At 42.2% G+C, this 15026-nt stretch overlaps 1 protein-coding gene across 2 annotated transcripts; it reads left to right on the top strand.

Annotated features, from left to right (window-relative positions):
- The first annotated feature begins 6975 nt into the window (after nucleotides 1-6975).
- Nucleotides 6976-13140, top strand: LOC122739317 (cathelicidin-related antimicrobial peptide Bf-CRAMP-like). 2 transcript variants are annotated; one of them, XM_043981106.1, is made up of 4 exons: nucleotides 6976-7190; nucleotides 8024-8119; nucleotides 11027-11110; nucleotides 12740-13138. In XM_043981106.1, exons 1-4 carry the CDS (start codon nucleotides 7002-7004, stop codon nucleotides 12965-12967), a joined length of 597 nt encoding a protein of 198 aa, XP_043837041.1. In that variant the 5' UTR covers nucleotides 6976-7001; the 3' UTR covers nucleotides 12968-13138. The 2 variants fall into 2 exon arrangements, with proteins under 2 accessions (XP_043837041.1, XP_043837046.1); XM_043981111.1 differs by having other exon boundaries at nucleotides 6977-7190; nucleotides 12584-13140.
- The last annotated feature ends 1886 nt before the right edge of the window (nucleotides 13141-15026 follow it).

Below are 15026 nucleotides of genomic sequence, written 5' to 3'. Positions count from 1 at the left end.
TTCCTCACCTGTAAAATGGGGATAATACTAACCCAAGCCCCAAAGCCATTCCAGGTTAGCAAAAGGATAAATAAAAATGAAACAATAGGCTTTGTTGAACGGAAGGCTGGAACTTTTAGAGGTCATTCGATAAAGGCCTGCAGTGCCTTGGATTAAAAAATGTACTCAAGGGACAGCTAGATGGCACCGTGGATAGAGCACCAGCCCTGGAGTCAGGAGTACCTGAGTTCAAATCCGGCCTCAGACACTTGACACTTACTAGCTGTGTGACCCTGGACAAGTCACTTAACCCCCATTGCCCCGCCAAAAAGAAAAAAAAATGTACTCAAGTAACCGCATTCAGAAAAATACTAAAGATGCACAGAAGTTTGGTTTTTTTTAAACCACAAAACAAAGGCTTTTAGAGGGGAAAATTAGCCCAAACCCACAATTTCTTACAAAACTAAGTGACCAGAAACAATATTCCTAAAGACAAAGTTCCCACATGTAGCAACGGGATGTCTTGTGTGCCTTGGAAGGAGGAAAGAATAGAATTTTCTTCTCCTACAATTACTCTTCTGGAAGGGAGAGTTTGATGGTAGCTAGAGGCCACTGCTCTGCTCTTCTCAGAGGATGGGGATACTGGGTCAGGCTGCCAAGAAAGACAAAAATGATCATTTGAAATTTTTAGAACTGACTTTCAATGAAGTTTCCTGAAATTTCCAGTAAATTAAGTTGTATTCAAAAATTATTTGTTCTGCCTTTAACATCTCTGGCTGATGAATTTACAAAGGATGACATTGATATATCAATGGGTTTGGGGCATTCAAAAAGGACAGCCTTAAATATTCTCAGTTAAAACTATAAAATGAATGTCCATCAAGAGTGCTTTTAGGGGGCAGCTAGGTGGCACAGTGGATAAAGCACCGGCCCCAGATTCAGGAGGACCTGAGTTCAAATCTGGCCTCAGACACTTGACACTTACTACCTGTGTGACCCTGGGCAAGTCATTTAACCCTCATTGCCCTGCAAAAACAACAACAACAAAAACAAGAATGCATTTAAAATTCTTCTACTGGTTTCTAGCACATTATTTTGATATCCTGTCCTGTGAGTGACTTGGATTTAAGAGCTACACAAAGTTGTTAGTCTCATGACTTTGCCCAGCTCTGCCTCACTTAAATCCAGTTTATGTGCAAGTCAAGACATCACCCCCTTCACATCATTGATCGTCTTCAAAAATGAAAGGTATGGGGTGGCTAGATGGCACAGTGGATAGAGCACCGGCCCTGGAGTCAGGAGTACCTGAGTTCAAATCCGGCCTCAGACACTTAACACTTACTAGCTGTGTGACCCTGGGCAAGTCACGTAACCCCAATTGCCTCACTAAAAAAAAAAAGAAAAAAGAAAAAAAAAATGAAGGGTGAACTATTTATATGAGAAAGTATTTTCACTTGATTCTTGTTTTAAATCAAAATACAGAAATAAAAGCTTCAGGGAAAGAGATTTAAAATTGTATTGATCTGCGTTGAGCCCAATATTGCAAACCTCCTTTGTTTAAATAAAAAAGTCCAACATCAAAAGTAAGTGTTGTAAGGGGCTAAAATTCTAGCTATACCCTCTAAAATCTAGTGAGTCATAACCAATAAATTATAAACAATGACAATATGATAAGACCATTTCCCTCCTTGTTTTCAGACTTACATGTTTATGGATGTGGAACACTGCGTAAAACATCAAAATTTTGATATCTTGCTTAATTTTGATGAACTACCTCTGATCTTTTGTAATTCTTTTTTACAAGTAATGACCCTCTGGGAGGGATTCAATGAGAAATGTGGGTTATATTAAAAACAAAAGATATCGATAAAATGTATCTTAAATAATAATAATAATAATAATAACGCTGAGTTTCTGAGTCTGGGAGACTGGAAGGATACTGGGTGACTTCAGGATAAATAGGAAAGTTTGGAAGAGAGATGGGTGTGGAGAAAGATGATTTTATTTAACCAAGTGAGGAAGTCACTTAACCAGTCTAGGTATCAGTTTCCTTGTGTGGAAAAGGAGAAGACTGGAGTTGCTGATTTCTGAGGTCCCGTCAATCTCTAAATCTAGGAACCTACCTTATGATCCTAAATCACTTAAAAGGTCTGAGATTCCATTTCCTCATCTGCAAAATGGAGATAATGGTCCCAGTTGTAGTTATCCCACGAGGCCACTATGAGAATTGAATGAGATAAAGTTTTATCTAAATATCCACTAACCTCCCAGAACTATTGTAAGGAAAGTCCTTTGTAACTGTTAAAGTACTATTAAAATGTGAAGTCTTCTTCTCATCCTATCAATTAGCAAGTGTTTAGGGAATGCTTACTTAAGAAGTCATCTATTAGACCAGTGGTTCCCATTTAGGAGTTTGAAAAGATGATCTAGAGGTTTGTGTTAAAAATTCTTTGATGGTGCATTAAACAGTAAATAACTGCCCAGTTATGTTACAAATACATTTTTCCTCTGTGACAACAAGTATGTGCATATCTGAAGCATGATGGGTTTGTTTCTGCAGCATTTCAAAACCTACATGCATGCAATAATAATGGTGCTCTTGCAGCAATTACAGCAAACTCTGACCACTCCTGATTAAATGAAATGTGTTATCACATTGTTTCCAAACTGCCTTAAAGGTTTGGTAGAAGGCAAAGAAATTCCCAAGGGATGATCAGATACATGTTCATGCCGTTCTTTGTGTTTTATGTACCAAACTAGAGCAGCTGCCTCATTCCCCTTTGTTACACTCTAATTCTACTTCATCAGCTGTGGAATCACGTGATCAAGATGTGATGTACATTTTCATTCTTGAAATGCAAATGTCAGGCTACATGAAAACCATGCTCTAAAGAATCAGCCCTGAACTGAGGAGGACCTGAGTTCAAATCTGGCCTCAGACACTTGACACTAGCTGTGTGACCCTGGGCAAGTCACTTAACCCTCATTGACCCACAAAAAATTATATAAAAAATATATATAAAAATATGAAAACCATGCTCACTGAACATCATGCTGTGGTTGTTGTTCAGTTGTTTCAGTCATGTCTGGCTCTTTGTGACCCCATTTGGGGTTTTCTTGGCAAAGATACTGGAGTGGTTTGCCATTTCCTTCCCCAGATCATTTGACATGTGAGAAAACTGAGGCAAAACAGGGTGAAGTGCCGGGGAACACACATCTTGGAACTGTCTGAGGCCAGATTTGAACTCAGGAAGATCCTTCTGCCTAACTTCAGGCCCTGCACCACCTACCTGCACAATGTGCATTATGACCATCACAGACCATCACAAATGTTCCACAGAAACAAACCTTATATTGCCTGTCATTGAAGTCTTAGGGCTGCTTTCCAATTGAGATTTAGCCTCCACTTCTGTTACTATTGTCCTGTCTGGCAGATTGTCAAATAACTTGGTTGCCAACAGTGGCCAGTCATGGAGTAGAGTTTCAGTAGAGATATTCTATGAGAGTGTAAACATTGAGGCAGTGGCAGAAGAGAGGAAAGTCACTTCTGGGGAGATGTTTTTAGTGACTTTCCTGTGGCACTTATTAACTTGCCCACTTGAATAAGAGAAGGAGTCATTTTCTTTTGCACTCACTTTGTCACCTGAGTGAATGAATGTGCAAGCGATATGATATAGGTACTAAGATTAATATATTTAGAAGATGTCTTTTCAAAAATTAACAAACAACACAACTTTAACAGGTGCAAATAGAAACATATTGACTATTCAAGACAAAGTATAAAGTATGATCAAGAAACTAAACTTTGGAACCACAAAGTTGAGAATAATCCTGTAACATTACATAATTTCTTGGTGACATTACATAGTTTCTTATCAGGAAATGAACTATCTCTGGGTCAGGCGGACAAGAAAGACATAGATGATCATCTGAAAATCTTAGAACTACCTTCAATGAATAGTTTCTTGAAATTTCCAATAAATTAAATTGTATTCAAAAACTATTTGATATGCCTTTTACATCTCTAGCTGATGAATTGACAAAGGATGACAAAAGACAAATTGACATATCAATGGATTTTGGACATTCAAAAAGGGAGAGCCTTAAATATTCACAGTTAAAAATATAAAATGAATGTCCATGAAGAGCACTTGTAAAATTCTCCTACTACTAGGGCAGCAAGGTGGCACAGTGGATAAAGCACTGGCTCTCCATTTGTGAGGACCTGAGTTCAAATCCAGCCTCAGACACTTGACACTTACTAGCTGTGTGACCCTGGGCAAGTCACTTAAGCTTCATTGCCTCACAAAAACAAAAAAATACAAAATTCTCCTACCATTTACCAGCACGTAGTTTGATGTCCTGACTTGTGAGTGACTTGGATTTAGGAAATGCACAAAGTTGTCAGCCTCATTTAAATCCAACTCATCACACCCTTGATGTCATTGTTCCTTTTCAAAAATAAAGAGTGAGGGGCAACTAGGTGGCACAGTGGATAAGGTACCAGCCCTGGATTCAGGAGGACCTGAGTTCAAATCCAGCCTCAGACACTTGACACTTATTAGCTGTGTGACCCTGAGCAAGTCATTTAACCCTCACTGTCCTGAAAAAGTAATTACAAAAATGAAGATTTACTGTGCACAACATTCTCCTGGTTCTGCTCACTTCACTATAAATCAGTTCACACAAGTCTTACCAGGACTTTCTGAAATCATCCTGCTTATCATTTCTTTCTTTTTTTTTCTTTTTTTTTGCGGGGCAATGGGGGTTAAGTGACTTGCCCAGGGTCACACAGCTAGCAAGTGTCAAGTGTCTGAGGCTGGATTTGAACTCAGGTACTCCTGAATCCAGGGCCGGTGCTTTATCCACTGCGCCATCTAGCTGCCCCTATCATTTCTTATAGCAAAATAATTTCCCAGCACCATCATATACCACAATTTATTTAGACATTCTCCAACTGATGGGCATTCTATTGATTTCCAATTCTTAGCTACCACAAAAAGAGCTGCTATAACATATATATTTTTACAACCAGGTCTCTTACTCTTTTTTGGAATGTCTTTGGGATATAAACTTGGTAGTGGTATTGTTGGATCAAAGGGTATGCACAGGGGCAGAGCCAAGATGGCAGAGGAAAGGCAGAGACTTGCCTGAGCCCCTCCAAAGGGTATGCACGGTTTGCTCACCCTCTTGGCACAGTTCCAAATCGCTCTCCAGATTGGTTGGGTGACTTAAATATTCTCAGCAGTACAGTGATCCAAGACAGTCCCAAAGAACTAATGATGAAGCATCCAATCTACCTCTAGAGAAAGAACTGATATTGATTGGACACAGACTGAAACCTACTATTTTTGCTTTCCTTCATTTTTCTTTTATGCAAGTTTTCTTACACAAAATGACTAATTAGGTAATGGTTTACATAATTAAACATATACAACCTATATCTTATTGCTTATCACCTCAGGAAGAGGGAAGGGGAGGGATAGAAGGAGGCAAAGAATTAAGAACTCACAATGCTAAGAAAAAATGTTGATTATTAATAAAAAATAAAATTAAAATGACAAAATGAAGGGTGAAAAATTTATATGAGAAAGTATTTTCACTTAATTCTTGTTTTAAATCAAAATACAAAAATAAAATCTATGTGGAAACAGATTTAAAACTGTATTGGTCCGGGGGCAGCTAGGTGGCGCAGCAGATAGAGCCCTGGAGTCAGGAGTAACTGAATTCAAATCCAGCCTCAGACACTTAACACTTACTAGCTGTGTGACCCTGGGCAAGTCACTTAACCCCAATTGCCTCACTAAAAAAAAAAAAAAAGTAAAACTTTATTGGTCCACTGTTGAGCCAAAATCTGAGAACCTGCTTTGTTTAAATAAAAAAGTTGAACATCAAAAGTAAGTTTATATGCCATCACTATATTATGTTAAAAATCTGCCAAGTTGTAATTTATTTCAGTAAAAATGCTACTTATCTACAACAAATTTTGTATAATAAAGAAATTAAATATGTATCTTTCAAATAACAGTAAGCATTTGAGATCTTGTTGGATTAATTCTTTTAAAAATCTTACAAAATATCCCCCATAAGATACTCATAATTTTTATACTTGGAGTTTCATAATCTCATATTTAAGTGTTCATAAATACAATAGAACAACATTTCAAATTTTATAATTCTAATTGTATATTATAAATTTTAATTAAGAGCTGTGAGGGGCAAAAGTTGTCATTGCAATTATAAGCACTTACTGAATATTACGAGTAGTATACAAAATTTTGCTGAAGCTTCATAACACAGAGGTTCAAAGAACAAAAAGTATTGGTACCATGCTGTGGACCATTATCTCCATTTGATCAAGAAGGGTGCCCAAGAGAAAGGGACTGAATGTCCAAGGTCACACAGAGAGTCAGTGGCAGAACCAGGAAAAGAACTTCCAAAGGTTCCTGACTTCTAGTTCAATGCTTTTCCACCATATGGTAGGGCCCCTCCCCCTGCCCCCAGTTCTGGAGAGAAAGAAGAGTCTGTGTGTTGATCATCTTTGTGAGAAGAAGAGAAGCAAGGATCTTAAACATGAGCCTCAAGGACATCAGCCCCTCTGAGGTGACATTCCACCAACTTGCATTCACACTGACAAGTTGCATTCCCAGAGAGCAGCTGCTCCTTCTGGCTCTAGGATACTCTGTGGGTCCTCAAACTATGGCAGAGGTATTTGTTTTGGGATTCTGAAGCCCAGGATTATCCCCTCAGATTTCAGTTCTTTGCTCAGCTCCCAGTCAGAGACGACAGATAAACTTCTGTACTCCTTTCTCAAACTCTCAGAAGGCCCTGGGATGTCCTCAAGGTGAGGGGCCTTGAGCCACTGAGGTTTTTGCAAAAGGTACCTCCTTCCTCTTTGCCAAGGGATTAAGCCATGTAATATGGAGAAAGAAAGCCACAGATGAAACCATCTGACCTGCCCACCTCTGCCCCCCAGGAGCTTTAAAAGAACATCTCAGCTGGACCCCCAGCCATGGTAAGAAATGATGGGGCCCCTGGGGAGAAGCCTTCTGGTGCTCTGTGTGGCCATGAGCATCACAACACTCTGTGCTCAGCAAGGGGAGAGGGTGAGTGACCGAGAGGCTGTGGCCCTGTTGCTGGATGCCTACAACAGAGAGTCTCATGATGACTACATCTTTGGACTCCTTGAAACCAAACCTGCCTCTGACCAGGTGAGTCCCTTCCCCACTTGTCTCCATCTCCCCAACTCCATGACTTTGGATGATAGACTCCAAGTCAAAGGGACATGCTTCCGTGGAGCAGAGGATAGGTATGTGGTCCATCCCTAAGGTGGAAGGTCATTCCTATGCCATGACAGAGCATGCTCTGGGTGTCTTTGAGGGGGTTCAATTGGGAATAGTTCTGGAGGGGTGGTCATTGGAACGGGTGCAGGTCTCTGGCCTCAGAACCTGGTGCAGAATAACATGGTTCTGAACTCCCCTAGAAAAACCTCCTGGGAGAAGAAATCTTAAGCTGTGGTGCTTTGTGTTTTTGTTTTGTTGTTATTTTGGTTTTTGTATTCGAGTAATTTCCAAAAATATTCCCCTGGCGCTCTCCATTCAGTGACCCTTAACTTGGGATAAGGAGAAACAATTAAGCCAAAATTGAGCTAGGTGACTCCATCTATCTCATATATTAACTAAATTTTACCTGTTGCCACATGCAGAGAGGAGGAATTGAAGGATTTTCATATTTTCTAGCAGGAGACTGTTCTGGGTTGATGGTTTTTATAGACAGGGGCAGAAGCCTGAACACTGGGTACAAGGTCACACAAGAATTAAGCAGAAAAGCTGGGCTTCAAACCCAGATCTTCTTAATTCTAAAACCCATTATACCACACTACCTCCCAATAGGAGAATACTGGGTCTTGAAAGCTGGGAGATGGCAAAAAGAGGGCAAAGATCTGCATCCTAAATAGACTTTGTCTATGTCACATTACCCAGGATCATCCTCACTCCTCTCACCCCTGCCACTGATGTTTCTTTCAACTCTCTCTCTCTCCTAGGCTGGCCGCCGGATCCTGAGTTTCACTGTCCAGGAAACCAAGTGCCTGAAATCAGAGAATCAGAACCTTGACCAGTGTGAATTCAAGGAAGGTGGGGTAAGTAGCCCTTACTGAGGCTGAGATGTCCCACCATATTACCTCTGACCCCAAATAAAAATGATGCCAGCACGCAGGGATTCAGGAGCAAGTTTTAACCCAACCTTGCAAATGGGCTGCTAACCTCAAGCCCAATCATCCATACAGGCTTGAGTAGATATCAAGGGAGTTTACTAACCCTTCTTACTTTGGGAAGGGAAAGGAATGGAAGGTTTTCAGGCAGTCAGGCTGGTAACAACTTCACTGACCAAGGGCAAGCTCTGATACACAATGCCTTTTCCCATGCCCTGTTCTCCAGTGAGTTGATTTTAAAAGGAACATAGTAAAGGAAAGGTGTACCTCTCATGGAACTAGCCCCTAAAGCCTCAAAAGTAACTCATTGAAATGTCATCTGACTAATGAGAATGCCAGGGTCCAGAGACAGAGGGCAATCTAGTATCAAGACACTGGTTAGCATATCTTATATGGTCAAACAAACAAAAACTCCAACCTGCAGTGACAGTAGTGGCAATAATTCACAATCATTAGCAATTTCTTCATAACAAACCTATGAGGAGCTTAATGCAATATGATTCTCTCCATTAAACAAACAGAAAAAACCCCTTTCCATTTTATAGATGAGGAAACTAAGGGTCACGGAGAAGAAATAACTTACTTGAAGTCACATTGCTAATAAATACCATGGGTAGGGTCTGACTCCAAGTCCAAGACGCCCCCATCACTGTATTGCTGTACCCTGCAAGAGGACTAGTGTGACGTGTGTTTTGCTCAGTTTAATGTACAAGGAGAGAGCAGTCATGTGAGTTAGAATCTAGTCAAGAGGATGAGAACAACTCCAAATGCAATGGCTAAATCAATTGCCAATCAATCAATCAACATATATTAAGTGCCTACTATATGTCACGTACTGTGCTAAGCAGATGTCAGGATACAAAAAGAGGCCAAGAAAAAACCCCACAGTCCCTGCCCTGCTCATAATCCAATCCAGGAGACAACATGGAAACAAATATACACCAAGAAGGAAGCCACTGGATTTAAGAGGAGGTAGGGAAGGCTTTCTTTAGAAGGCGAGGTTTTAATTGGAACTGAAAGGAAGCCGATCCCTTGTTCTCCAGACCACATTGGACAGTGAAACTTTCAATAGAGTGCTATCAGCCTTCTGACCATTGTAGGGCAATCAAAGCCTGAGAATGATACTAAGAAGTTTTATTTATATATATATATGTATGTATATGTATGTGTGTACACTTATATACACATATATACATGTGTGCACATAAATATACATACATACACCCAACATAGATGTGTATTTATATATATAAATGAAAAGTATAAGTACACATACACATCTACATACATAAACAGACACACACACACTCTACATTTTCTGCTGGAAAGTGGCTCTCGCTGGTGCACATGATGTTTCTGAATTCATATCTACCATACCTAAAACATGGAAAGGATGGGGAGTAAAAGGGGATAAATAAGAGGAACTTATAAATTTCCTTATTTAAAATAAAGATAATACTAAGGCATGAAGAGACAACTGAGACCGCCAATATTATTCCCTGGGAATTTCCCTAAACCGTGGGACACCTTCCTACTTCTGACCAGGTTCTCAGAACCCAGTCACTCTACCACTTAACAAACATTCCGTTTGAGGAGACTTTGGGGCTCTTGTGCTAGAGCAAGCAGCATAAGGCAATGGAAAGAACACAGGATGGGGAGTGGGAGGCTCTAGATTTGAATCTTGCCTCTATAACTTCTTACTTATATGACTGTGGCTATTTTATCCTCACAACCACGCTGGAAGGTAGGTACTATTATTATCCTCATTTTGCAGATGAGGACACCTGAGGCTAAATGACTAAATGACTTAGCCCTGCATCACAAGGCTCATTACTGTCTGAGGCTGGATTTGAATCCAGATCTTCTTCACTCAGGTCCAACACTGTGCACTGTGCCACCCTAGCTCCACCAAACTGCCTCTTCGATATGAAGGACCATAAAAGGGATACCAAAAGCCTCAGTTTCCTTTCAAACTATCAAAGACTGAGGGGTTTCAGGGATCAAAGTTATCACAGCTTAAAGCTGCACTGAGAATTTTGGGACACTCTATATAATGCCAGAAGAGCTTGTGATGGTGATGATCATTATGTTTAATTGCTTATTTATTATATTTCTATGCCTGCAAACACAGAGAGCAGTAAGTGGATAGTTGGTGAGCTGTCAGTGCCCTAGCCCTGAGGCCAGGTCATACTCAGCATCCTGTCTCCACCTATCAGGTAGCCCAGCTCCCTAGCATGCCTAGGGGAAAGCATCTATGCCTGGGAGTCAAAGAATCTCTCAAGATGGCCTCATGAGACCCTGTGGGAACCAGAGGGAAATTGGTGGTTCTTTTTCTTTAAAAAAAATGTATTGATCCCTTTTGTTCTTGCATACCAATATATCGCCTCCCTATCCTCCCCCAAGAGAACGACTCTCTATAAGAGGGAGGGGAAAATGGAGTTTTTCAGAGTGCAGCCAAACTAACCAATTCAACTGAGCATGGCAGTCTATGCCACATTCCTTAGCCTTAGTCCTCCACTTCTGCAAAGAAGGGAAGGAAGTCCATTCATGCAGAGTCTGGCCAAGTTGGGTAATTATTATTACTCAGCATTCACTTTCCATTTCCATGGTTGTAGTCATGGTATTTGGCCTTGTCCCTCTTCTATTTACTCTCCCAGGGTTCAATTCACTTAAGTCTTCCCAGGTTGCCAATCTGAGAATATTTGATGACCCAAGCAGCTATTTGGCCTAAGGAAATGCCCCAGCAGGCCAGATGGGAAAAGTCAGGAGCATCTGACTCCTGAGGGAGCAGAGTCCCTAATGCCTAAGTGTCCCCCTTTTTTTTTGTCCTTGTAGGTGGTGAAAGACTGCAAAGGAGAGGTTTCCTCTGAGCGACATCTCCCAGTGGTTGTGGTCTCTTGTGACTCTGTGGATGCACAGGTGAGTTTGCACAACCAGATGCTTTTGGATATGCAGGAAGAGTGTGGCCCTGAACTTGACCTTTCCACCTCACTCTTTTCCCAAGGAACTTCCTTCCCCTGAGGGCAGGAAGGAGTCTTGGAGAAGAGTGTGCAGCTCCAACTTCCTGGGATATGTTCCACTTACTTGCTGAAGGCCTACCATGGAGAAAAGGGATTAAGCTCCTTTGCTTGGTCCCAGGAGCCAGAAACAGGAGCAATGGGTTGAACATTCCAAGAATCAACTTTAGGCCCTAGGAAAAGACAGGGCAAAAAAAGCCAGGAAAAGTCACCCTAAAAGGGCTGCTTCAGGGGGTAGGGATCCCCCATCCCTGGAGCTGTAGGGGATTTCTGTGGTCCCTTCCAACACTGAGATTCTGTGTAATGAATTTTCACCATAGCAAAGAAAAGGGGATGGGGGTGGGCAGCAGGGTGGATGATCTGGCCTGGTGAGCAAAAGGGAAGAGAATTGGTTAGGTTGTGGGACCTTTGAAAATCCCATCTCATAAGTGTTTGCCTGTTCTGCCTGTCTTTAAGGTCAGGCCTTTCCACTCAAGGGAAGGGTAGGACCAAAAAGACAAGTAAGTCAACAAAAAGCCCCACCCCCTAACTCATCCTCCCATTCCTCTGAGAAGTCCCACCTATTGGCATGAAATCAGGTTCCTTTCTGGGGAGGAGAGACAGTCATCCAGGACCTTCCTGGCATGCAATAGGTGCCAAGATTCATTGTTCAGTTGTAGATCCTGAAGATCTCCACTTGCACTCAGGTGACCAAAGGGCTTCTTCCTGACCAGTGGAGTCTCTCTCCTCCCCTCTTCTTGACTGGGCTGGGCTTGGGTGTTCTGCCTCAGGTGGTCTCCTAAGATCCTTCCTGGCTATGGGCTGTCATGCTGAGACTTGGATCACATACCCCATGTAGTCTTTCTGGGTCATTGTCACTACTTCCTAGGAGTCCTCCCTTAACACTAAACCCCAGATTCTCACTCCTTGCCCTAAGCCCAACATTCATTCAACAAGCATTTCAAAGCAGATACAAAGCCTGCTCTCACAAAGGAGTCTGCCATCAGTCTCTGATCTGCTCACTGTGGCTTTTGGCTTCCTTTCCCTGGCATTGGCATTGCCAACCTGAGCACCAGCTGGAGAGAGAAGAATGTGCCCCCTGAAAGCATCCCAAGAACTCTAAGATCAGGAGGGATTTTTAGGGGTCGTATTCTGGGAGGAAGTCTTCCTGAAATGATGCCTCTTAAGTCTAGGCAACTTAGCTGTTCTGCCTATGAGTCAAGGGAGCCCTGGACATTGAGGATACTAGGTCCAGCCCCAGCCATACACTGATAGTCCTTGGGAATTCCATCAAGGTCTCCAAGATATCCTAAAAGTCCTACCCACCTGCACACCTGGGAGGTCTTCTGCCTTCATGAACACATAACCACTGTTTGTGTACTTCTTTCATCCATAGGGGGCTCAAGCCCAGGAAGAGTCAAATGATGATGTATCACCACCTTCTGTACTAACAGAAGGAAGACTTGATGAAAAGGGAGAACCACCCATCTCACCAGCCAGGATTAGGTGCAGGTGGAAGTGGTTTCCCCCAGGCATTGTTTGTTTGTTTTAGGTCCTTTCCCAGCTCACCCCTGGGCTGTGCCTTCTTTCTTCTGTGACACTCATCCTGGCCCCAATTTCCATGGATCTCATCCTGGAACTGATTTCCCCAGAACCCAGACTGGTCCCAATTTCCCTGGACCTGACTAAGCTCCCCATTTGGATTCCCATCTCATGCCCACAATTCCATCCTGGACCTCGGACCACTAAACCTGCTTCTTTAATGAATTCCAAGATCTGAACCCACAGATCCAATGGGAGCAGAGCATGTACAAATAGGGACCACATGCAATAAGCAGTCCAAGAATCAAAAGAAAAGATTAGACCATTGACTATCACAGGGCAGGGACTGTTAGACCTTCAATGTAGCATTCTAAGCAGACAGCACTTGAATAAAGGCCTTGGGATATCAAGAAGGAGTCTAACAGTCTCTTGCCTGGTCTTCTTGTCTCCTGCCTCTCCTGAGTCCTCTCTGTCCTAACCACACAGACAAACCATTTTTCCTAAAGTGCCCTAGGAGGAAAGAGAGGGTGGGAGAGGGGGACGGCATCAGCATTTAAATAGCTCCTACCATGTGCTGGGCACTGTGCAAACCACTTTACAAACACTTGTATGGGGCAAACTGCCTCAGTTTACCCAAATAACTCGAGGAGACCACCAAGTCAAGCAGAGATAGATTTATTACATTCCCATGGGAATGGGCAAACTCAATGTCTGAGCCGCAACATCTAATACATGCCTTGACCTTTTATAGGGGAAGTCCCCACGCACACTAGGGCGAGCTCACAATCTAACATCCAATCCTGTCTCACCCAGGGTGCGTGTTTAGCTCGTGATCAATGTATGGAGACATGCATACGTGTTCCAGGAACAAGGGGGAAAAGGGGAGGGGGAACAAGGTCAAACCAGAGGAAGAGGAAACGGGGGAGTGACAGTCAGATGTTTCAGATCTCACAGTTCCCACTGACTCCCCTCTCCCTGCCCCTGTCTCTAAAGATATTCAACCTGAATAACAGGAAGAGTCACTCGGGTGCTTCAGCATTGTTCTGTAGTCGTGTTAATTCTAGAAGGATGACAGCGTTAAAATTTATCTTCAGCTATGTTGGGAAGGAAAGAATAATCCATTGTTGGGACCCCAGGGCCAAGGGGATTCTGCTCTGAGAAAAAGAGACATGTCACTTAACATCTGGTCTCAACTTAATTGCTGCATCCTGTGCCGAGCCCTGTCCTTTCTTCTTGAGTCCCGAGTACTGAATTGGTGGGCAAACTCCCTGACCCACTCAACAGGGACTGGGGTTCTGACACATGATGGATTGCAGACAAAACTAATATGTAGCTGACAAGTGGGGAGACTGAGCAGAAGTAAAAATACTGTTAATTGACAATAAAACTTAAAGGAGACAGTGAGAATTTGACAAGCAATAAATTTTTAAACGAACTATACTGGGGCAGGGCTGGGTACCTTCCAGACCCCATCCTCAGAGTTTAATCTGACTCAAATCCATAATCATCTCATATACACTGAACTCATTTGATCCTTGGGAAGTAGGTGCTGTTATTATCCCCATTTTACTTGTGTAATTTAAAATTCTAAATGTGGGTTCTAATCTGTATCCCCAGTTTGGGGGGGGGGAACTGACTAAAATCACTGATAAACAAATTTAGGTTTTTGTTTTGTTTTGTTTTTTATTTTGGTTTTTTTTTTTTTGGTTTTTTTGCGGGGCAATGGGGGTTAAGTGACTTGCCCAGGGTCACACAGACAGTAAGTGTTAAGTGTCTGAGGCTGGATTTGAACTCAGGTACTCCTGACTCCAGGGCTGGTGCTCTATTGACTGCTGCACCATAGAAGAAATGGGATTGCATTTGAAACCCAAAGATCTGCCTTCTAATTCCAGCATTGCCCCTGTGTTACCTCAGGCAATTCAATTAACCTTTGAAAGCCTTCATTTTTGAAAGCCCAAGTTTTCATGTCAAAACAGAAAGTTTCAGGGGCAGTTAGGTGGCACAGTGGATAACACACCAGCCCTGGATTCAGGAGGACCTGAGTTTCAATCCAGCCTAAGACATTTAACACTTAGTAGCTGTGTGACCCTGGGCAAGTCACTTAACCCTCATTGCCCCAATTGTGGTTTAAAGAGCAGATACCTAAAATATTAACTGCTGAACTATAAGGGACCAAGCAGAGCTGGTGAGAAGGTGGAAAGCCAAGCTCAGCAAATATAGTGGAAATTCTTGATAGCCTAGAAACAACTCAGAGAAATATAAACTAGAGAGGCTGTGTCTGAGAGAGCAAAGAAGCA

Source organism: Dromiciops gliroides, chromosome 1, assembly GCF_019393635.1.
Source record: "Dromiciops gliroides isolate mDroGli1 chromosome 1, mDroGli1.pri, whole genome shotgun sequence".
NCBI lineage: Eukaryota > Metazoa > Chordata > Mammalia > Microbiotheria > Microbiotheriidae > Dromiciops > Dromiciops gliroides.
Note: the sequence above shows the minus strand (reverse complement) of the source record. Positions and strands in the feature narration are given on the sequence as shown.